At 43.0% G+C, this 22,753-nt stretch overlaps 1 protein-coding gene and 1 pseudogene across 2 annotated transcripts; one reads left to right on the forward strand and one right to left on the reverse strand.

Moving 5' to 3' along the window:
* Positions 1 to 1,713: 1,713 nt before the first annotated feature.
* Positions 1,714 to 4,765, forward strand: LOC148048932 (small serum protein 5-like; annotated as a pseudogene). The gene is made up of 4 exons (XR_015695328.1): positions 1,714 to 1,905; positions 2,677 to 2,770; positions 3,103 to 3,232; positions 4,585 to 4,765. The product of XR_015695328.1 is annotated as a small serum protein 5-like (transcript).
* A 5,207-nt stretch (positions 4,766 to 9,972) lies between these two features.
* Positions 9,973 to 16,559, reverse strand: LOC106542908 (neuropeptide FF receptor 1-like). The gene is made up of 3 exons (XM_087703497.1): positions 16,256 to 16,559; positions 12,645 to 12,744; positions 9,973 to 10,831 (listed from the first exon to the last, which is right to left on the reverse strand). Exons 1-3 carry the CDS (start codon positions 16,557 to 16,559, stop codon positions 9,973 to 9,975), a joined length of 1,263 nt encoding a protein of 420 aa, XP_087559623.1.
* Between the last annotated feature and the right edge of the window lie 6,194 nt (positions 16,560 to 22,753).

The following is a 22,753-nucleotide window of genomic DNA, read 5'->3' on the forward strand; positions in this document are numbered from 1 at the left end:
GGCCTGCATCCGTTTGGTTTATCAGTGTATCAATCCTTGTGCATTGATGGATCAGTGTGTCAATGCTTGTGCATTGGTGTGTCCATATATCAATGCTTGCACATTGATGAGTCCATGTATCAATGCTTGTGCATTGCTGTGTCAGGGGTGTCACTGCGAACAAGGGGGAACTGACTGCTGGAGGGAGATGGAAACCCCTCCACAACCAGAGACCTGCTCCTTGTACCCAGGTGGAGAGAACGAGATGAGCCTGGAGTACCCCAAAAATCCCCATTGATCAATCAGAATCAGGATGAAAGATGGCTGGGAAGGGAGAATCAGGGGAGTCACTCTTACCCGAGGTAGCCAAAAACCAGGGTGGAAATTGGGGTTAGAAGCCCCCTCTGACCAGCAGGAGCTAAATGAAGCCTTGCTGAGAGAGGATTCTCTGAAGAGGCATGTAACCCAGTTGTTGATGGAAATTTTGGAAAATCTCAACATCTGGGGGGAGCCAGACCGGCAACAAAGAAGCGGTGAAAGGGCGACAAACGGAAATGACACCAGGGAAACTAACCCCCCTCTGGTCCCTGCTGATCAAGCTGACGGCACAGCAGCAACAACTAGGAACCCAGAAAACCCTCGCCCCAGTTGGCGCATGTGTTGGAGCCCACTCCAAAACCTGTAGTTAGAAAGGAAAACACCTTCCCTTTGGGTAACCCAAGGAGCCCAAGTGTGAGTGATTACCCTAGCCCTAGAGGGAGCTGCCACCAGATGGACGGTGACTTTACATGATGCCAATGCATCACAACTGCGGGACTTTGACCATTTCATGATGGCCCTGTGATGACGGTTCGAGGACCCCCTCGCAGACCGCAAAGCACACGACCACATTAAAGTTGTGAAGCAGGGACACCGGCCAGTGGCAGAGTATACCGAAGAATTCCGAGACCTGGCATGTCATGTGAACTGGCCATATGATATCCTGCTAAGCTGGTTCAAGGATGAGCTGAGTGCTTGTGCATTGGTGTGTCAGTGAATCAATGCTTGCATATTCATGTGTCAGTGTATCAATGCTTACACATTGGTGTGTCACTGTGTCAATGTTTGTGCATTTCTCTTACTTATTGACAATCTCAGAAAGATCAAGGGCGAATTAAAAGCACTAGATTTTACTGGATTGGAGCCAAACACTCTGTGCACCTTTAACAGAAAGAGGAGGAAATCTGTAGGAAATCCATGGGAGACTACGCAGTTCCCCTTGAGAAGAGCCAGAGAGCAAGCGGGCAAGAACCTGTGAGATTGTAACCAAGAGAGAAAGAGCCTGCAGGGAAAGCAAGTCTACTTTGTCAAATGCCTTTTTGAAGATTTGAATGGACAGACAAAAAAGATGCAGAGAAAACCATACAAAGGCTGGACTCAGAGGATATAACCAAAGCTCTAAAATGCCTAATTCTGGCTTGGAGGTCCTGGAAAGTAATGAGAGTAAGTCCCACTCCCAAGAATAGGACAACCAATTACTTTGAGCTACAATCCTCAAAATAGGTAGGGCTCATCTTGGGAGAAGGTGGGGAGGAAGCTGCACATCTGGTTGTTTCAACTTCGCACATTCTGCCAGAGACTTTCAATCTTTCCATCATTTGGTGTTTTTCTAGCAAGGTGGATCTGAAGCTGATTAAATGCTTTCTCTTTATCACATCTCCAAAACAAACACAAATTACCGGTAGTCAAAAGCAAATGTTTTTTCTTCTGGCAGTGGCTATTCTGACAAAACTTTCACTCAGCTTTTTTTTTTTAAGTGCACAAGGGGCAGTCTTGGTTCTTGTATAAATTGGAGGATCAGATTCCATTCTGGCCTCAGAGACAAGTGCTGCTCTTTGTCCTTCCTCCCTACCAAGAGTTTCCTGGGTCTCCCCCAAAGCCAAGATGGTAAGTACAACGGTTTGTCCTTCATTTGAAAGAGGAGCTTTAACTGACTTGGATGTGAGAAGAGAAGAGCTGGAGGGATGAGGGGGCCCCTTGGTGACAGTCACTCTACAAGGTTGTAACTGGGGAAAATAATCAGAGGGTCATCCTGTCTGTTACTTAGATAAAAAAAATACAGAAAGAAATCAAATGCCATCAGATTTTTTTTAGAATTCCAAAAGAGAGAGAGGACAAAGAGAACTGTTTGCAAAACCAATTAGTGGCATTTTGGGGTGAGTGGGATGAGTTTAAAATCCAGATGTTTATGGCCTAATTTTTGGGCAAGGACTCATAAGCAGTGTTTATTTTCTAGTTATTTAACAGTATTACGGATGGATACACAAATGCAGAAATGGACTATTTGGTATGAAGGGCAAATCAAGTCAGGAACAGAGAGTCAGGATTGTCATACCAATGCAGAGTTTTGCCTCCGGATGGTGGAGGATTGAAAAATACTCCATCCTGAGGGCTACTAGGTGGCTGAATAAATCACTGAGATATTCAGGTATCCTTTTTTCCGTGCAGCTGGCACAAAGAGGGGAGGGAGATGTTCCAAGTTGACACTTTTCTGCAATAGAGACCGAACTGCACACTTGCACAAGATTGTAAACTTAACCTAGAGGGCTTGTTCCAAAGTTCATGAGAGGGGGAATTAGAAAGACTTTGAAGAGCCAGTTTCTGAAACAATAAGATCTCTCATGGCTTATTTTTTTCTTTTTTCTTTCCCTTTCTCAGAAAGTCTTCTTCAGCCTGATCATCTTCTCTCTCGTGCTAGCTTCATGTCAAGGAGCATGCTTTAGAGCTGCCTTTGAAGCTGAGTTGGAAAATGGTAATCAAACTCTTTTTACGTTTGAACAAATCATCGCTGTACTGCTTGCGAAGGTTTAGTAATGGCAGGAAAAATGTTTTGGACTTAATTTTCACAATGCAGGTTTTCATTAAGGTGGGCCAAGACATAACGACTGTATTAATGCAAGAGTTGTTTGATCAAGGATATTTACAACTCTAAACAATCATTAAAATATAATGATATTTGACAAATGTGGAGAATTTGTCACATTTGTCCAAGAGCAGATTGCTAAACCTCTATCATGTTTCTCAGTACAGCATGGCAATTTGGCTTCGATTGAAGGTTCAACTCTTCCATTCTTTTTTTCTTAGGTACAGCTGTATTCTCAAGCACATGTCTCGATAGATTTGATGGGAGAAAGCATCTCATTGGGTCCACTTGGAACACAGCTCATTGTTTAAAATGCGAGTGCACCAAATTTGGAATGGGTTGCTGCCACAGGTAGGAAGTGCCTTCAGGCAGGGACCAGATATATTAATATGCACATTTTATTTTATGTTAAGCCACAGAAATTTATTGAGATCATGCATATTAAGAAAGAAAGAAAGAAAGAAAGAAGGAAAAAAGGAAAGAAGGAAAGAAGGAAAGGAAGGAAGAAAGAAGGAAAGAAGGAAGAAAGAAGGAAAGAAAGAAAGACAGAAAAAAAGAAAGACAGACAGAAAGACAAAAAGGAAGAAGGAAGGAAAGAAAGAAAGAATGAAGGAAAGGAAGATAGAAAGACAGACAGACATTCCATATACCAGTAAATCTTCTGCATTAGAGATGCCTAGAACACAGCTTTTAGGTTAAAGCACAAGCATTTTTTGAGATAGAAAGGATTCAGACATACAAGCAGACCTTCTACATAAATCTTCTGCATTAGAGATACCTATTGCACTGCTGGAGGTAGAGGTAAGAACCTACTTTAGAACTTACCTGCTGGTGAAAGAAAAATGGACAGGAAAGTGTAATTAAGGCTGATCCTTGTTCTCTAAGAAAAGTTTGGCCAGTGGCTCTTGAGGAACTAGACATGGTCTTTGTAGTGTGAGATTGGTGACCAGTGTTCTGGACTCTTGTCCCTCCTGGGAATGAGCAAGTGGTTGATCGGAAGATATTGAATGCCTCTCTGTGGAAGAGGGTGAAACCATCTTCTGTCTTAAGATGTTTAGACCCAACAGCCAACTTTCATCCAGACCTCAACCTTCCCTTTTTGAGGAAGATTGTTGAGAGAATGCACAAAGGGACCAAGTTGAGGCAAATTACCCAGACTCTGGTTTCAGAGTGGGACACAGCATTGAAATGTCATCAGTGACACTTGTGGATGTTCTTTGGAGAGCTTGAGATGGAGTGGGACACCTCAGGGGTCAAGATTCCCACCTCTCCTTTTCAACCTCTATGTAGAGTTTTGGGGGAAGTCCTCCATCACTATCGGGACCAAAGTGCCGATGAAACCCAGATATAGACCTACCCCTACTCAGATAGATGATGCTGTGGTGGTTTTGGCCAAAACCCTGTTGGCCCTTAGAGGATGAGGAGGAAGCAGTTTTGACTCAACTGTGGCAATGTAGAATGGGTGGGTGGGGGTTTGACCCCCTGCCCAAAGGACCAGGTCATATATCTCCTTTGACTCTATACTGGATGGCACTCTCCCAGATTGAGCTGGTACACAATTTGGGGAAGGTTCTTCTTAAACTCACAGTTCCTGTTGAAGAAGCTGGTGGCAACCATGGTTATGGGTTTTTTTGCTCAACTTTTACCGACCGTAACCCCTCCTTCTTTCTCTTCCTCCACCTTCCTTTTTTTCTCCTTCAAAGGTATGGTGGTCGTGCAGGTAGGCAAGGGTGCAAAGCAGTGGTAAATCCTGTGACATGTAAATATGAATTCTATAGACTTGATGACCCATCGCAGCGCTGTGGTGGCTGATCTCTTTGCATGGATGAACAGAACTAAATCTCTCATGTTCAAATGAATCTGAATAAATCTCTCATATCAGCATCTAAACATTTTTGCCTTTTCTTTTCATTAAATAACAGTTATGTAAAACATGAAGCTCATGTCATAAGGCCAGCCATGGAATATGGCAAAATGCAGCCTACAGTTTGGAGGGTCAGTGTATCAATGCTTGTGCATTGGTGGGTCAGTGGGTCAAAGCTTGCGCATTGGTCTGTCAGTGTATCAATGCTTGAACATTCGTGTACCACTGTGTCAATGTTTCTCCCTTGCCCAGAAAGAGCAAGGGAGAATTAAAAACACTAGATTTTACTGGATTGGAGCCAAACACTCTGTGCACCTTTAGCAGATAGAGGAGGAAATCTGCAGGAAATCCATGGGAGACTAGGCAGTTCCCCTTGAGAAGAGCCACAGCAAGTGGGCAAGAATATGTGAGATTGTAACCAAGAGAGAAAGAGCCTGCAGGGAAAGCAAGTCTACTTTGTCAAATGCCTTTTTGAAGATTTGAATGGACAAACAAAAAAGATGCAGGGAAAACCATACAAAGGCTGGACTCAGAGGATATAACCAAAGCTCTAAAATGCCTAATTCTGGCTTGGAAGTCCTGGAAAGTAATGAGAGTAAGTCCCACTCCCAAGAATAGGACAACCAATTACTTTGAGCTACAATCCTCAAAATAGGTAGGGCTCATCTTGGGAGAAGGTGGGGAGGAAGCTGCACATCTGGTTGTTTCAACTTCTCACATTCTGCCAGAGACTTTCAATCTTTCCATCATTTGGTGTTTTTCTAGCAAGGTGGATCTGAAGCTGATGAAATACTTTCTCTTTATCACATCTCCAAAACAAACACAAATTACCGGTAGTCAAAAGCAAATGTTTTTCTTCTGGCAGTGGCTATTCTGACAAAACTTTCACTCAGCATTTAGAAAAAGTAAACAATGGGTGGTCTTGGCTTGTATATAAATTGGAGGAGCAGATTCATTTCTGACCTCAGAGACAAGTGCTGCTTCTTGTCCACCCTCACTACCAAGAGTTTCCTTAGCCTCCCCCAAAGCCAAGATGGTAAGTACAACCGTTTGTCCTTCATTTCCAAGAGGAGCTTTAACTGACTTGGATGTGAGAGGAGAATGGCTGGAGGAATGAAGTGGCTCTTTTGTGACAGTCACGCTCCCTCACCAGAAGCGAGAGTCATAGCTGTGATTATACTAATGGAAGAAATACTATGTACATTATTTAGATACAATAAAGGCAGAAAGAAATGAAGGTCATCAGACTATTATTATTATTATTATTATTATTATTATTATTATTATTATTATTATTATTATTATTATTATTATTATTATTATGCAATTGTATCACAGCGGCCAGTTGTTTCACCGGATTTGGCATTGGTTACTAGTCGGGCCCACCCAGGGGCCTAGGACGTCGTAACGTATTTTCGTAATATGCGTGCAGATCCAAGCAGTGCGGCTTTTTGCATTTGACTGATGGTGATTTTGTCAATTTTTAACTGTTTTAAATGTAATTCCAGTGCTTTTGGAATAGCACCCAGTGTGCCAATTACCACTGGAATTACCACTGCTGGTTTGTGCCATAGTCGTTGAATTTCGATTTTTAAGTCCTGGTATCTTGCGATTTTTTCATGTTCCTTCTCGGCGACCCTGCTATCACCTGGTATTGCGATGTCTATGATTGTGACCTTATTTTTCTCAACCAGTGTGATGTCTGGTGTATTATGCGCCAGTATTTTGTCCGTTTGTATACGAAAATACCATAAGATTATCATCATCATCATCATCATCATCATCATCATCATCATCATCATCATGTAAAAAAGCACTTAGCTATTGATAAGTGCTATGGCTATTGCTATCATTTGATATGGCCACAACCGAGTTTCTCGGAAATAAGACAGGGTCTTATTTTCTTTCGACCTCCTAAATAAGCGCTTTGCCTTGGAGGTCTTATTTTCGGGGAAACATGGAATCGTCCTTGAAAAAAAGATAAAGAGAGGGAGAAATTCCTGGAGAACCTCTCTATCAGTAAATGCTAAACATGAAATCTAAGGTTCAGATCTGAAGTGGAAGAAGTCCCACTGATGGGACAGAAGCTGTGGGAGCTTCATCCCTGGAGACTGGACTGCCATTTGTCAGAAATGGTGTAGGGCCCCTTGCTTGGATTGGACTAGATGTGTCAGCCTCCGTTTTGCTACTGCTTTGGCTGCCATTGAAACAGGGAGGGGGGGCATGGTATTTGGGAGGGGACTCATTGTTGTGCTGGAGGAAGATTCTAGATTTTGAACTGACCACCTTACTGCGCATGTGGAGGAGGATTGTTTCCCGCCAAGGCCAACGGTCCAGCATTCCATCCTGGTGATGCCTTTCGAAGTTATCTCACACCTGACATTTGGGAGAATTATGATTGGACTGTGCAGGGATGCCAAGGGGAGGGGAATGAATTATACAATATATTATTCATTTTCGCGCCTAAATAACCAGACTTAGCTTAGCTTCACTTCTATTCATTTATAATTAGTAAAAGTACACTTGATTTCTACAAATGGAGTCCTGTGGTTTTCTTTCCTGATTTTTGAATGAAGAAGGGCTGACAAGATGACCTACAAGGTACTTTCCAATTCTGTTAATCTGTTATCTGTTATCTGAATCTGGCACATTATACATATCTCTGGCATTTTAAAGAACTTCTTAAAGATCATTAGGTTCCTTCATCTCTTTTCTCCCTCTGCTAAACTTTCTCAGCACTTCTGCACAATTCCTAGATTCTGTATTTAGGATGGAGAGCTGGCAGGTAGAACAGACTGAATGCAAGCACCAATTTTGAGTTGTGATTGTACGGACAGCCTCCAAATTAGATATCTGGTGTTCTTTGTTCTACTTTCAATATCTTATTAGTGTTAATCAAAGCTTTGCTTTAAGAAGAGGCAGAGAAAATTATTTCCTCCTGCACTGTCAGAAACCTGTGTGCAGGTTGAAATTGAAAAGTGTTATTCAGTGAAGCAACTGATGATGAGATTGTATTGTAGCCATTTTTTTCTGCAATACACCCAAGTGTACCACCAGCAGCGGACACTGTAATTACTCTTCCAGACTGTTCATCTCGGGGAAAATGTTCATTACTCTGCCTTGCCTTGGATAATTTATTTTGGACCTTAGACAGTATAGTCTGTAGCATTAGTGGCACTAGAAGCTGAAAAACTTTTGGTATAGTTCCGATCAATTTCATCTCAAAAAACATTTGATATGGATTTGATCCATTTGTAAACGGTCCTATAGAGTGGTGGGATTCAGCTAATTTAGCAACTGGTTCTTTGCCCTAATAACCAGCTAGGTGGACGTGGCTATGGTGGTCGTGGTCAGGGGTGTGACAAGTAACATTCGGCCTCCTGCACCACCCTGGGAACAAAAAAAAGCCGCAGGAGGAGCGCGCTGCCCCTCCATGCCCCACTTTGGGTCTAATAGACCCCCCTGCAGCCTCCTGGGAGCATAAACGGGCTGTGGAGGGGGATGCACCTCCCCCCGTGCCCCATTTTGGCCCTAGGAGGGCTCCCTGCAGCCTCCTGGGAGCGAAAACAGACTAGAACGAGGTGCGTAGAGACTCCTGGGAGGGGAGAGGTGGAGCAGGGCCAGCCGGTGATCGGAACTACCAGTTCGCTGAACTGGAGATAAAATTAACATCTGGTTCACCCAAACCAGCACAAACCGGCTAAACCTCTGGTCTTACAAAATGTTCAGGAAACCATACTGGATTTTTTTCACTTATCACAGTATAGCAATGTTACATTCAGTACAAACCTTTGTGAGGATGAAAAATGTCTAGTTAACCAAGGAAACTGTTCTGCTAATGTGTTAGCATGTTCTTAGTGTTCTTATGCTTACCTTCTTTTGAAAGTGAGAAGTGGCTGGTTTGGTTGGGGTTGTTGTAAGCCACCTGGGGTCCCTTAGGTGAGATGGGTGGTGAAGAAATTGAATATATAAAATCAGGAGTGAACCAGTGGAAGATTGTGAAGAACTCAGTTCAAACCTGCTGTTTCTCCTTAGGAATTGTGATCTGCTCTGGAGAAGAGTCTTCCTTATTTCAGATGACTCTCCGGCTATTGCATCAAGATGACCAGAAGTGTTTGCAGTGGGGGGTCAACAAGTCAAGATGGTGTCAATGATGGCACAATCACCTTGACTTTTATGCCCTTCCTTTTGGACATCCCTGAAGCTTTCTTTGCCATGGAGTGCTTCCTCCAGAGAACTTCACCCAGAATCCAGTTGACTATCTTTGGAGCAACAATGGGAATTTTTCCCCGCATCATTCCTGGCAATTTTAGTTGCTTTCTGGTAACACATTTTCTGTGTTCATTACCATTTCTTGAGGCTGGTTTATGGCTTGCGTTAAGTTGTTGCTATTTCTTTTCAGTCTGGTCATTTGGCTTTTGGGATTCATTTGTACAAATAAATAAATTCCATCCAGTGAGCTAGTGACCATAGGAAGCAGTGGTGGGATTCAAAAAAATATAGTACTGGTTTTGTGGGCATGGTTTTGTGGGCATGTCAGGGGAACTATAGTGCAAAATCTCCATTCCCTCCCCACTCCTGGGGAAGAATACTGCAAAATCTCCATTCCCTTCCTACTCCTGGGGAAAGGATACTGTAAAATTTCCATTCCCACCCCACTCCTGGGGAAAGGATACTGTAAAATCACCATTCTGTCCTCACTCCAGGGAAAGGATACTGTAAAAGGCCCATTCCTTCTCCTCCCCACCCCACTAACCTGCTTTTCAGCTTCATTCTGTGCAGGGCAACAAAAGAAGACCCAGCCAATCAGGTGGGACACCAATCAGCTAGGACTCATGAGGCAGCAAATAGATGGGGCAGGGCCAGCTAGAGGTGGTATTTACTGCTTCTCTGAACTACTCAAAATTTCCGCTACCAGTTCACTAGAACCAGTCAGAACCAGCTGAATACCACCTCTGATAGGAAGTCATAAAACCAAGGCATGATGTTGTATATCCTTATTCAATTAAGGTTGATGTTCTTTTGCTTTCCTTCTTATCTGAATAATCCTTAGTTTGTGAAATCCTGGGAGTTGAGGTCCACACACCTTATAAGTCAGCAATATTGAGAAACATTGTTCTACATTATACAACATAGAGTGGCTGAGATTTGGGGGCAAGAGGAGAAGTAGCAATGTATGGGAAAAGGTGGTTTGTTTTTTTCATTAACACCCTTGTTTTCATTGTTCTTAAGTTCTGGTTTTCTTCCAAGCCTGGTTAACAACATGGTAAGTCATAATTTTATCAATGTCTTCTAAGATAGGGCTTGGGTACTTGGGTTGAGTTTTCCTCGAGGAGAGGTGAGTCAGCTGCAAGGATGAAGAGTTAGATGAGTTTGCCTGGGTGAAGATTTTGTTGATGGGGCCGAGTGGGTGCTCAGAATAAGGTTTCTGCATGGTCAATTCCTGGGAGCAGAACTGGAACTTAAAAGCAGCCTGGAAGCTCCTTCTGAAGTTTTCATTATAGTAGCCGTAAATGATAGGGTTGATGCTACTGTTAGAAAAAGCCAGCCAGTGAGCAAAAGGGAAGGCGTAACTAGTTAGCAAGTCCAGGTGATCATCAGCCAAATCCATGTAATCCACCAACAGCATGAGAGTCCACAAAGGTAACCAGGAGAGCATGAAGAGGAGTGCGACCAAGATTAGCATCTTGATGACCTTAATTCTCTTTTTGGAGGTGCCATTGGCTCGGTTGGCACAAGGCAAGTGTTCAGGGACGGGCACAGTAGAATTGCAAAGCTTTAGGCAAACCCTTCCATACATGAAGACAATGAGCGTCAGCGGCACCAAGTAGATATGGACAAAGAGAATTGTTGTGTAGAGTTTTCTCATGCTGTTGTCTGACCAAGCTTCATAACAGGTATAGAGGGGGTAAGTGGTATTCTTGCCATTGCCAAGAACCATGTAGTGGCCTTCCAGCTGGCCAACGGTGAGCATGATGGCTGAAGGGCACATGATGGCTACGGAGAGCAACCACACCACAATAATAATCACCGAGGCCTTGGGAAGGCTGAGCCTCTCTTGGAAAGGAAGAACAATGCAGTGGAATCTGGGGGAGACAGAAGTGAGAAAACTGATTTAGAAAAAACAAAACTAATCTGTATTATCTTTGTTCCAATCTGGTACCCGTTCCAGAAGATTGGGTTTCAACTCCAAAAATTCCTAGTAGCACAGCCAGGAATGGGCTGGGCACAAGAGAAATACCTACTGATACATAAATACCTAGGAACCCTACTCCTAATCTATATATACGCACATGAGACGTGATGGTGCAGTGGTTAGAATGCAGTACTGCAGGCTATTTCTGCTGATTGCTGGCTGCTTGCAGTTTGAGTCTCACCAGCTCAAGGGTTGACTCAGCCTTCCATCCTCCCAAGGTGAGTAAAATGAGGACCCAGATTGTTGGGGGCAAGAGGTCAACTCTGTAAACCGCTTAGAGAAGGCTGGAAAGTTGTAAATAAGTCCAAGTGCTTGCTTGCTTGCTTGCTTGCTTGCTTGCTTGCTTGCTTGCTTGCTTGCTTGCTTGCTTGCTTCCTTCCTTCCTTCCTTCCTTCCTTCCTTCCTTCCTTCCTTCCTTCCTTTGTCTCTCTCATATTCCCTTTCTCCTTCTCCTTCCTGGAACCACAGTGGTTAAAATGCAGTATTGCAGGCAAACTCTGCCCCCTGCCAGGAGTTCGATACTGACTGGCTCAAACTTGACTCAGCCTTCCATCCTTCTGAGGTCAGTAAAATGAGGAGCCAGATTGTTGGGGGCAATAGGCTGGCTCTGTAAATCATTTAGAGGGGGTTGGAAAGCACTGTAAAATGGTATATGTCTAAATGCTATTGCTATTCCTTCCTTCCTTCCTTCACTTAGCAGCGGTGGCATGAAAGGTTGTAAAATGGAGCAAAATTCACTTAACTACTGTCTTGCTTCGCAACGCAAATGTTGGGCTCAGTTGTAGTTGTGTGTTGAGGACTACCTGTAGTTACAGATGGAGACACACAAACAAATGAACAAGCACACAATGCTTTCTTCCTGGGTAAGAGCTCAGTTTTGGGAGCTCAGGTCTATCCAACTCCAAACAAAGCTTCATTTGTGGGTATCCATGGACTGGGATTGATGTAAAAAAAAAAATCAAGATGGTAGCTAGAAACCCATGATTGAAGCCACCCTCCATTTTTACATTTCTGTTCTGACCTAGATTTCCCCAGCAGCACAAAGCTGAGTCCTCATCCCAATAAACCCTTTTTATTTAATTTACAGTGAATTCTTCTCCAGCAAAGTCTTGACCCACAGTCTCCCAAGATAGTTCACAATTACTGACCTTCATCAGGCTTGGAGAGTTACCAGGCTGATATCTTTCAGACACCCCAATACTTGGCAAGAATGTGGGAATGAACTAATTGTCTCCTGCAAACTCCACTCCCCTTTTGCTCCTCTTTTATTCCCTCTTGGGGGGGGCATTGATTGTCCACCTGTGGCCTTACTCCCAAGTCGACCCCTGTTCTTTAGCTGTTCCCTTCGTCTGGCAACTCTGCACATCATACACTGGGAACAGGCTCCAGCTGTTCATCTGCCTCACTAATGTCTGACTCTGAAGGCATCTTATAGCTGGCATATGGCCCTGGTCCCCTCTCTGCCTCCAACACAGAGCCCTCATCAGAGCCTCCCCCAGACTCCAGGACTGGCTCATGTTCCTCCCCAACCTCCTCACTCTCTGAGTTTGCCACCAGCTCCGCTAGCTGCTGGTGGACCACAACAGTTCCAATTGCATGATCAAGGGTGAAGCCCTTGATGTGTTTGATCCCCACAGGTGTCCCTGCCCACTTCCACCTTGCTAGGTGTCATAGCAGATTCACCAGGAGTTAAATCAACCTACCTGTCCATGGCAATAGCCACCAAGGTAAAGACAGAAGCAGAGACAGATGTTCCTTGAATAAGGCCACTCATTGTACAGACCACCTGGTTGAAAGGCCAGCCTATTGGGTAAGAGCACAAAGAGACCCTCAGTTGACCTACCTCAGTGGTGGGATTAAAAATTTTTTACTGCTGGTTCTGTGGGCGTGGCTTGGTGGGCATGGCAGAGGAATGATACTGTAAAATCTCCATACCGTCCCCACCCCACTAACCTGCTTTCCAGCTCCATTCTCCTATGCAGGGCAACAAAAGAAAACCCAGGGACTCAGGAGACAGAGAATAGGCAGGGGCGCTGCCAACCAGAAGTGGTATTTGTCGGTTCTCCGAACTACTCAAACTGTCAGATCCCTAAAAGTGATACTGCCATTCAATTGGGAGGAGGGGGGCCTCGGAATTAAATCACTAGCTGTATCTGTAACAACTGAGTTTTACAACTTTACAACTGGTTTCCTGTCATCGGAAAACTGAAGGTCCCAGCATCTCTGAAGGAATGTTTATGATGGCCATGTGAGATATCTTACTTTAATGTCTAACTAGAGATAGCCATGGGAATGTGTGTGTTATTCGACTCTCAGAGCAGAAGAGTTAAGGAAACATGTTCACACTTGTGTATTGGTCGGAATCTGCATTCGGACAAAGGGTCATTATCAGTTTAATCCCTCTTGTATTGCCTAAAGGGTTTCAGATGCTGCTTTGCTTCTAATGGTTTTCCATCCTGCTTGATTAAAGGTTCCTTTTGAAATAATCAAGAGTCTTTACTTTCTTAAGTTAGGAGATGAGTCATTACACAAACTTTCTGCTACCAGTTCACCAGAATTGGTCAGAACCAGCTGAATATCATCTATGTCTATAATGTAATATAGAATGTATGGATTTGCAAAGAGCACCCTCTATTGCAAGAATACATCAGGGTGTGTTTGCTAATATTGGATGGTTTGCCAAGATAAATCACTTCTTATGCTCATTGCTATGAGTTTATCAAGGAAGACTGAAACATGTTAATTTACATTCTCTGAAAGGCCAAAATTAGGGTCTCTCTTCCTTGCCAAATCTTTCAGTTTCAGGAGCATACTGCAGCTAACCAGTGGTGGGTTTCACATTTTGTTATCACCGGTTCGCCGCACATATGCCCACTTGTTTTGCCTCTTCCATGCATGTGCTTTGCTTGTGCATGTGTTTTCTGCGCATCTGCCCAGCCTCAAAAACATGCCTAAATAGGACAGCATAGAACCAATTTCCTTTACCAGTTTGGGCGAACCAGTCTGAACCAGCTGAATACTTGGAGCTAACCTGGGTTGGGGGAAGCAGCTAACCTATCGCTCTGGAACCGCTGAAATTTCCTTTCTTAGTTTCTTTCCAAGGCACTTTAATGGTTCCACTCCAGAGGAGACCAGTGTGGGCTATTTTTGTGGAGTGATCAGGTGCTGGGAGGAGAAAGGCAATTGCATGATGATATTTTCTCTGTCAATCAAACCTTTATTATGATCACGAATCACAAGGTAGAATCATAATGCAATGGCATCATTCAAGTGAATGGAGCTTTCTTTTTATTTTTAAAAAAAGTTGCATGGAAGCTATCAACAGGGATCCAGATTAAAGCATTTCCTTCTAATGGATGCCTTACAGAACTATTATTTGGCAGTTTTTCCTCCCATGTTCAACCAGTGCTTTCTTGTCTTTTATTTTCATTTAAGGAATTTATATCGCCGCCTCTTCACCCATGGCAACTCAAAGCAGCTTACAGAATATAAAACTACATTTAAAACAATAAAACTAAGAAAAGGAATCAAATAAATTAATATAGTATAATATAATAAAATCACCCCCACACCAGTGACAGCAGATCACACGAGCCATTTAATGGGCTCCATCCCGCTCTGGGTTCCCCAGGCCCGCTAGCAGGACCAGGTCTTCAGCACCTTCTGGAAGAGTGTCAGAGGGGAGGCCGTTCTAATCTCTGGGGGGGATGATGTTCCAGAGAGAAGGAGCCACCACAGAGAAGGCTCTTCTTCTGTGTCCCACTAGGTATATCTCCCTCGGGGATGGGACATGCAACATTCCCTGCCTCCCAGCTCTGATGGGTTGCATAGATGTGACCAACAAGATACGGTACCTCAGATCATGTAGTCCCAAGACATTGAGGGCTTTAATTGTACCCAGCACCTTGAATTGCACCCAGAAGCAAATCAGAAGCCAATGCAGCTCATGCTGGAGAGGTGATACATGTGCACATCAGAGACTAGGGCATGAGTGACTGTGATAGAAAAAAGGATCTCCTTACTCCAGTGGTGAAATCTACATATTTTGCCACTGATTCTATGGGCGTGGCTTGGTGGGAAGTGCTGGGTCAGACAAAGACTGGGGATTAACGGGAGGGGGAGTGGTGAAGAGGGGGAGGGGAAGAATGTTGGAACATCCTTTCATATCATAGGGGGATTGGGGAGCAGAATTGACAGAGCTCAAATCTGCAGCTGATGAAAAATTCCAGGCGATGCTGTGGCTCTTCCAAATTTACCTGGATTTAGTGAAGAAAAGGGGGGATTTTGACACCTCCCCACCAGGAGCTTCACTTCCCTTTCACCTTTCCCACCCTTTTCTAGAATGGCAACTTTGCACCACCACTGATGCTGCTCCTCGCTCTCCTGCTCCCTATGTGGAGCCGGGAGCCTTTTCTCCCCCAGCCTGACACCTGCAACTTCAGAGGGAGAGAAACTGCATGCTCGCTCTCTTTGAAAGCTTCAGCCAAAAGGAAAAATGCCAGGAGCAAGCTTGCACTTCTTTTCTCTTAAGGCTGAATGGGGAATCCTTTCCCCCCAACCCCTGCAAACAGAGAAGCTGGGGAAGAGCCCAAGGAGTGTGAAGATTCCACACGGTATATAAGTCAAATAAATAAATAAATAATAAATAAAAGATGCCCTAATTAATTTACGAGCCTCTAGACAAAGTTCAAAAGAAATCCAGTCATTTATTAGGAGCAACATTTTGACATTTTCTGCTGTTGAGCCAAATCTGATTTCTGGTTAATGGTATCTGAACTTTACCCCCATGTCTCCCCTCCCCTCACTCTGTGTCATAAATCACATCCAACGATGAAGTGCTGCAGCAGGCTGTAAACTCAGTCTGTGTCATAAATCACATTCACCAACGAGGTGCTGCAGCAGGTTGTAAACTTTCGCACCTCACACACCTGCTGTAGAAATCTGAGATCCGACCCTGGTTGAAGATATGCATGGAATTCTTCCTCCCTTCAATGTCAACTTGATAATAGGCATGGAAACGCTTTACAAGTTGACAAGGGGGAGCTGAAGAGCTGGTGAATCAACCCTGCCAAAGTAAAAAAAAAAAAAAGGTTCTGACGATCACGCGACATTGTCACAGCTGATTGTCAGAACCTTTTTTTACTATTGGTTGGGGAGAACCAGTCCAAATCGGCAGCATTTCACCCCTGCCTCAGTCCCCTTTCAACCCATTCCCTTCTTTCGTATATCACCAAAGGTCTCTTTCCTGACTTTGATCTACCTCAAACAACTCATACTTCTGCAAGTCCAACTTTGCCCTTTGAATGACTCTCACCTGTGATCAGGGTGTCTATCAGGGTGGTCGGAACACAGAAGATACCCACCAGCAGGTCACTAACAGCCAGATTGAGGATGAAGAAGTTGGTGACTGTCCTCATGCGCTGGTTCTTTGCCACCACAATGCAGACCAAAGAGTTTCCAGCCATGCAGGAGAGAAAGACAATGAGATACGCCAGGCTGAATAGACCTGCGACAGCTGGAGAATGTTGGTAGTAAGGAAGGAAGGTACTGTTGATGTGGTCTCCTACATATGTCTCGTTGGCTGAATTTCCCTTCTGCCCAATAACCTTGGCATCCATCTTGCCTCACCTACAAAACAAACGAGCACTTCGTGATTGTGGTGTAGGAAATAAAATCCAGGTCCAGTTCCAAGCTGGGAATAAAATGGAGGCTGCATAGGAAAGAAAGTTTACTGATGAACAGAACCAACCACAGCATATGCCGCTTGATGAGTGCAAGGATTTTTAAACAGTTTACAGTATTTTGTAATGTTGTGGTTTGCTTTGTCTGCTTTTCTTATTTGATTGGTTGTGGGTTAATCCTATTACTGTATGTCCTAAAGATCATGCCCTGTCCTTCTTAATTCCATCAACTAGAGCTGAAGGTGTTTTATTTGTGAATAGATTGGCCTGGATTTCTTAATGGGCACAAAATATTCATTTCTAAAGATGTCAGGTATCTGCTGGAGGTTGTTGGGGGCTGCTTTCTCCCTTTATTAAGATTTTTCTCCATTTCCCTTTGGAGAAATGTAATATTCTGCCTCTTTTTAATATTCCCCAAAATATTTCATTCTTCTGTGGGTTGGGAGAGCTTCCCACAGTGTCTAAGCAATTATGTCCTTGGATATTCATTGCTGGAATTGTTTTGGAAGAGAGGAAAGTTCTCCTTCAGAGTTTCTAACTCGAAGCTCGTGTGTGGAATTTTTCATTTGACTTTCCAGATTTTCACCTTGCAGGTAGGAAACAGGTTATAAACTCTCTGGGGGGAAATATGAAAGGTCAAAAAAGTTCTCCATGAAGAGGTTCTAATTGCCAATGCTTACAAAAATTCTACTTTGGGGATCAATAATGGAAACCTGACCTCTGAATCTAGTTGATGACTTCTGCAATTCTGGCAAAATTCACAGCAAATAACTCCATGTAGAGCAAGTTAAATAGAGTTGAACATTGTTGTGTTAATGCTTCATTCCCAGCAACACATTGTACATTTCCCCCCATTTCAGCATTAAATCCTGAGGTCCTTTATTTAGACTAGCTGAGAAGAATTTTTTTTTATTTGGTGACCTACTGTGCCCAATCATTTAATGGTGATTTTTCTTGATAGCAATTGATGCTTGCTCCAATATGCAGCCATTTCGATGCTTCTCAGAGCTTCCTTCTTAACACATGATCAAATTGGGGGGAGAGGAACAGGTAAAATTGCTGAAAATAATTTTTTCCCAACATGCTGGTACCACAATGACCTAAAAGTTATGATGTATTTCAAGGTTCCCCACCTTTTTGTCCTTGTGCATTATAAAATGGCTGCTGGGGAGCTTTCCTATTATAAAATGGCTACCAGGGGCGAAAAGGACAAAATGGAAACCCCAAAGTGCTTTTTCATGAGGCAACTGGACTTTCTTGTTTTTTCTTTGAAAATGTTTCGCTTCTCACCCAAGAAGCTTCGCCAGCTCTGACTGGATCTTCTTGGATCAGCTGCAGCTTCTTGGATGAGAACAGGGTTTTAAGAAATAGATTTTTAAGAATGATTTTGTCATACAATAACTTCTTGTGAATGAAGGCAAATATATGTGTCCCTGGATAATATTGCTGTTGGGTTAGTCACCACTAGCGGTTTAATCTTCGGGGCTTCTGTTTGTTTTAACACTCAATATTCAGGAAACAGCTTCTATAAAATATTGTGCCTAGAAACAGCAATATCGGTCTGAATTTTGTATCCCATCACAGTTTTCTTGCAAAAACTGATAGATATTTCCAAAATACTCTATCACAATATGCCCAGATTTAAGGAAATTAATAAGAAGTGGAATCTTTGAGAGATCAAGAGAAAATGGTTAGAGGAGGAGAAAGGGAAAGAAGGGACAAATTAGTAGATTAAAGGGAATTGTATTAATATTGTTAATGGTATATAGTCAATTAAGATATAAGGAATTATGGTAACATTGTTAATTGTGCATAATTAATTAAGGTAAATGTTCTCTATGTAAAAACTGAATTGGAGGATGCATGTTGCTTATAGTAAAGTAGACCAACCAATGAAATATGAAATGATAATTTGGTTTACCTTTGAAGGGCCAATTAGCAATATTGTTTATGTTTTAGATGTTGGATAGCCATTTGTCTGAAATGGTATAGGGTTTCCTGTCTAGGCAGGGGGTTGGACTAGAAGACCTCCAAGGTCCCTTCCAACTCTGTTATTCTATTCTATTCTAATAAGAAGAAAATAAGTTGAAGATGAAAAATATGGAAAGAGAATAATATGGCTGAAATTGGAAACAGAACTATGATGTAAAATGGACTATATATGGGAGAGGATGTAAAAGAAGAGACATGGACAACACTCTGCTTATAAAATATGTCAACATTTGTAATAAAAAATAAAAACCTTGAATTTTAAAAAATGAAGTTTTAAGAAGGGTTTAGTCTGTCATAAAAATAACTTCTAATGAATGAAGGCAAATATACATGTACAAGATAATATTGCAGTTTGGCTTAGTCACTAGGACCAGAGTTTTAATCTTCTGGACTCCTGGTTGTTTTAACACTCAATATTCAGGAAACAGCTTCCTATAGAACATTTTGTCTAGAAACATCAAGATCGCAATGAATTCTGTACCCTATCATAGTTTCCTTGTGAAAACTAATAGATACTTTCAAAATAATCAATCATAACATGCCCAGACTTAGCCCCCCCCCTCCATTCTTCTCTCTTAATTGGCACAACTTTGATTGTGCCAATTAAGAGAGAAGAAGGGGCAGCTAAGTTGAAGCTGACCCCCCCCCCTCAATTTCAGTGAGCTTAGGGGAAAAAATGGAAAATATAATTACCCAGTTCTATTTCTTCACTCCTCCAATGAATTCAAACTGGTCCGTACAATATCTGCTTTTCTTACAGGATCTTTTAACAGCCTCTATATATATGAGAATGGCGGACAAAAAGAGAAAGAATACCCTTGTTGTTTCCAGAGCCACTGAAAGGTTTATCAATGAATTCGGAATGATTAAGTCTCCCATTGAATTCCCATTAAGTGCTCTAAATGGCACTTAATCATCCAAACTGGTTTTCCCATCACTGTATTAATCGGGCCAGGTAACATAATATGTCATTTCCATTAACAAAAATACACCACAGCCACAAGCTGTCCACATTGGCATCACAAAAGAGATCTCCTCTAACAAATATTCCTGAATAAGATTTAACTTTATTTCTTTTTAACTCTCTCGTATCTCACACACATGCAAACACACACACACACACACATCCTAAGTTTGCATCGTACTTAGATCTAGATACATACGTTTGCATGAGAAACATCTTCTTCGTTCAAAAGTGAGAGGGGAAAAATACACCCTTTAATATACACAATTCTTTTTAAAAGTAAATCCCCTGCACCCTGCTTTGTTTTGAAACAGATGTGCCCAAGTTCAGAGTTAGAAGGTCTGAAGAAAAACTGAATGCCCGTTGCAGAGACAATTTGGTGGGAATTATATCAAAGACGAAGGGAGGGAGGGAGGGAGGAGCCAGAGAGAAACTGGTAGGTTTATGATAAATAGCTAGTGATTTACATCTGCATCTGTCCAGGAAGCCTACCCCTGCTTTAGAAATCACAGCGAACAATGTGTACAGATTCGGGAGAACAGAAGTGAACTTATGACGAAGATTTCTCCCCTGGGAATTGTGATTGTGAGGATTCTTAGGATAGCAAACCACTGGCTACCAAAGCATTTACAAAACGGTGCAAAAATGATTAAAGATCCTTATTTATAGTGCAACTCTAACTGGGTTACACAGCACAGGCAGGCTCTATTTCCAAGAAGGAAGTCTTTGAATACAGGTAGTTCTTGACTTACGACCACAATTGGGAGGATAATTTCCATGGCTAAGCAAGGCCATTGTTAAGTAGCACCTGGTTCTACCACCACTCTGCCAGGGTTGTTAAGGGATTGTTGGAAGAAATGTCCTTCTGGTTCGGCTCCAAGTGGGGGAAAAGACACTGGAGACATGGAGGCTGCTTGGAAAGATGGTTTAATGGTGGACAGGACCACATGGCTTGAGTCCTGAACAGAAAAGGTGATCACATTCTTCAATGTTGGTGGAGAAGAGAAGGGAAGGCAAGGCAAGGCAAGGAAGGAAGAGAAGCTGAATCCCTGGTTTTATGCCCCCTCTGGCCTTTGATCTTGAGTTTGTATTCTGATTGGTTGTCAGACTCCCATGGGGCCACGCAGGGGCAACTCTCTAGGCTGCATTTTGAATCCAGCTTTGGTTGAGTTCTCAGATGCCATGTGGCAAGTTGGGTAAAGGGCCAATATTATCATGCCTTAATCCCATCACTCTGGAGCTGAAGGGGAGAACTCTTTATTATGTAAAGTGGACTAGCTCAGGCTTTAATGGCTCATTGACAAAGGGGGGTGGGCAGGAAGTGGTAGGAAGCTATTCTGTCTTTTAAAACATGTTTCTTCCTTTTCACATTCAGAGAAATATTCTGCCTTTTCAATATTTCCAGAAGTTGTGTATGCTCCACTGTTGGAGATGGAGAGATTGCCCAGCCATTTGTCTCAAATGGTACAGGGTCTCCTGCTTGAGCAGGGGGTTGGACTAGAAGATCTCCAGGGTCCTTCCAGCCCTGTGATTTTATATTCTGTGTTCTAAATGTTAATCACGTGACCCCAGGGCACTGCAGCCTTTTGTAAATACAATCTGGTTGCTCAGCATCTGAGTTTTGATCACGTGACCATGGGGAAGCTGCAATAGTCAAAATTGTGAGGACTGGTTGGAAGTCACTTTTGTCAGTTCTGTTGTAACTTTGAATGGTCATTAAACAAACAGTTGTAAATCAAGGAGTACACATAGGCAATGAGATGGGTAAGGGAAAGACGACTGAATGAGGTCCATCTGCCATGCAATATTGACAGATTTAACAGATTAACAGAGTTGGAGGGGACATTGGAGGTCTTCCAGTCCAACCCCCCACCAAGCTGGAGACCCTACACCATTTCTGACAGAAGGCAGTCCAATCTCTTCTTGAAAGCCTCCAGAGAGGAAGCTCCCACAACTTCTGAACTTCTGTTCCATGGGTTGATTGTTCTCACTGTCAGAAAATTTATCCTTATTTCCAGGTTGAATCTCTCCTTGATCAGTTTCCATCCATTATTCTTTTTCTGGCCTTTGGGTGCCTTGGAAAAATAACTTGACCCCCTCCTCTCTGTGCAGCCCTTCAAATATTGGAAGACTGCTGTCCCGTCTCTCCTGGTCCTTCTCTATTGGTTAGAAAGAAGGTTACAGTCTGCTGAATAATAATTTTCTCAAAACAACTGAGCAGTTGTGGGAGGGCTTCAGTTATGCAGCCATCCCTTCATTGTGACTTTTTTTTTTTTTGATACCCACAGACCTGCTGACCCCTTGAGAGCCCCCATTTTTGGTTTGGTACCTGTCCTTTGTAGAGAAGGCTGCAAAATGTTTTCTGTCACTTCTCACATTAAATAACATTGAGGAAAATGAGTTAAAATTCAGATGTGGGTCTCAAAGTGGCAGGTGTGTGTGTGTGTGTCTGTGTGTGTGTGTAAGAACTATGGACCTAATTTATTCTGCATCCCTTAAATTCACCACCTACATTTAACTCCAATTCTCTCTTCTCTGGCACACCAGCCGACTATTACATTTAATTTCTCCTTGGAGACCAACACAACAATGGGCTACCGAATTTGTATCACTAGGAAATAATTTTTCTTCAGCCCGAACAGAAACAAGGGATATAATGTGACAAAACTTTGTGCCATTCTATACAACCTTCTTTTATAACAAAGGACGTACTTCTTTGACAATGCTGTGAAGTGGTTTGGTTGTGGCCCAGCAGCGGCTGGCTGAGCTGTTGGTGGACTCTGACAGCGATGACCATTATGGGACTGCTCTGGAGGATGAAGAACACCCTGGAAGGTGCTTGGAGTCAGAGCAGGGACTAGAGAGGCCTGTTTGCCACCAGGCGGCATCTGAGTCAGGGAGCAGTGAGGAGGAACAGAGGGAGGTTGTCCCTGATAGCCATGTGCATAGAGCTGAGAAGAGAAGGGAGCAACTGTGGAGAAGACATCATAGAAGGAAATAGGGACAGGTGGCTATTGTTGTGGCCCCTCCCAAAGAGCTTATAGGTGGAACGATGGGAGGGGGATCTTTGCAGGAAACAACAGTCCACTTTACTAGCCGTTGAGAAAGCATTCCATAAGTCTACTCTTGGTTTCGTGAAGATAGCGTTCTTGGCTCCTAGCCAAGGGGTGGCTTT

The sequence above is a fragment of the Thamnophis sirtalis genome, unplaced genomic scaffold (genome assembly GCF_051295495.1).
Source record: "Thamnophis sirtalis isolate CommonGarterSnake01/CBP01778 unplaced genomic scaffold, rThaSir2_p1.2 scaffold_2, whole genome shotgun sequence".
Taxonomy (NCBI): Eukaryota; Metazoa; Chordata; class Lepidosauria; order Squamata; family Natricidae; genus Thamnophis; species Thamnophis sirtalis.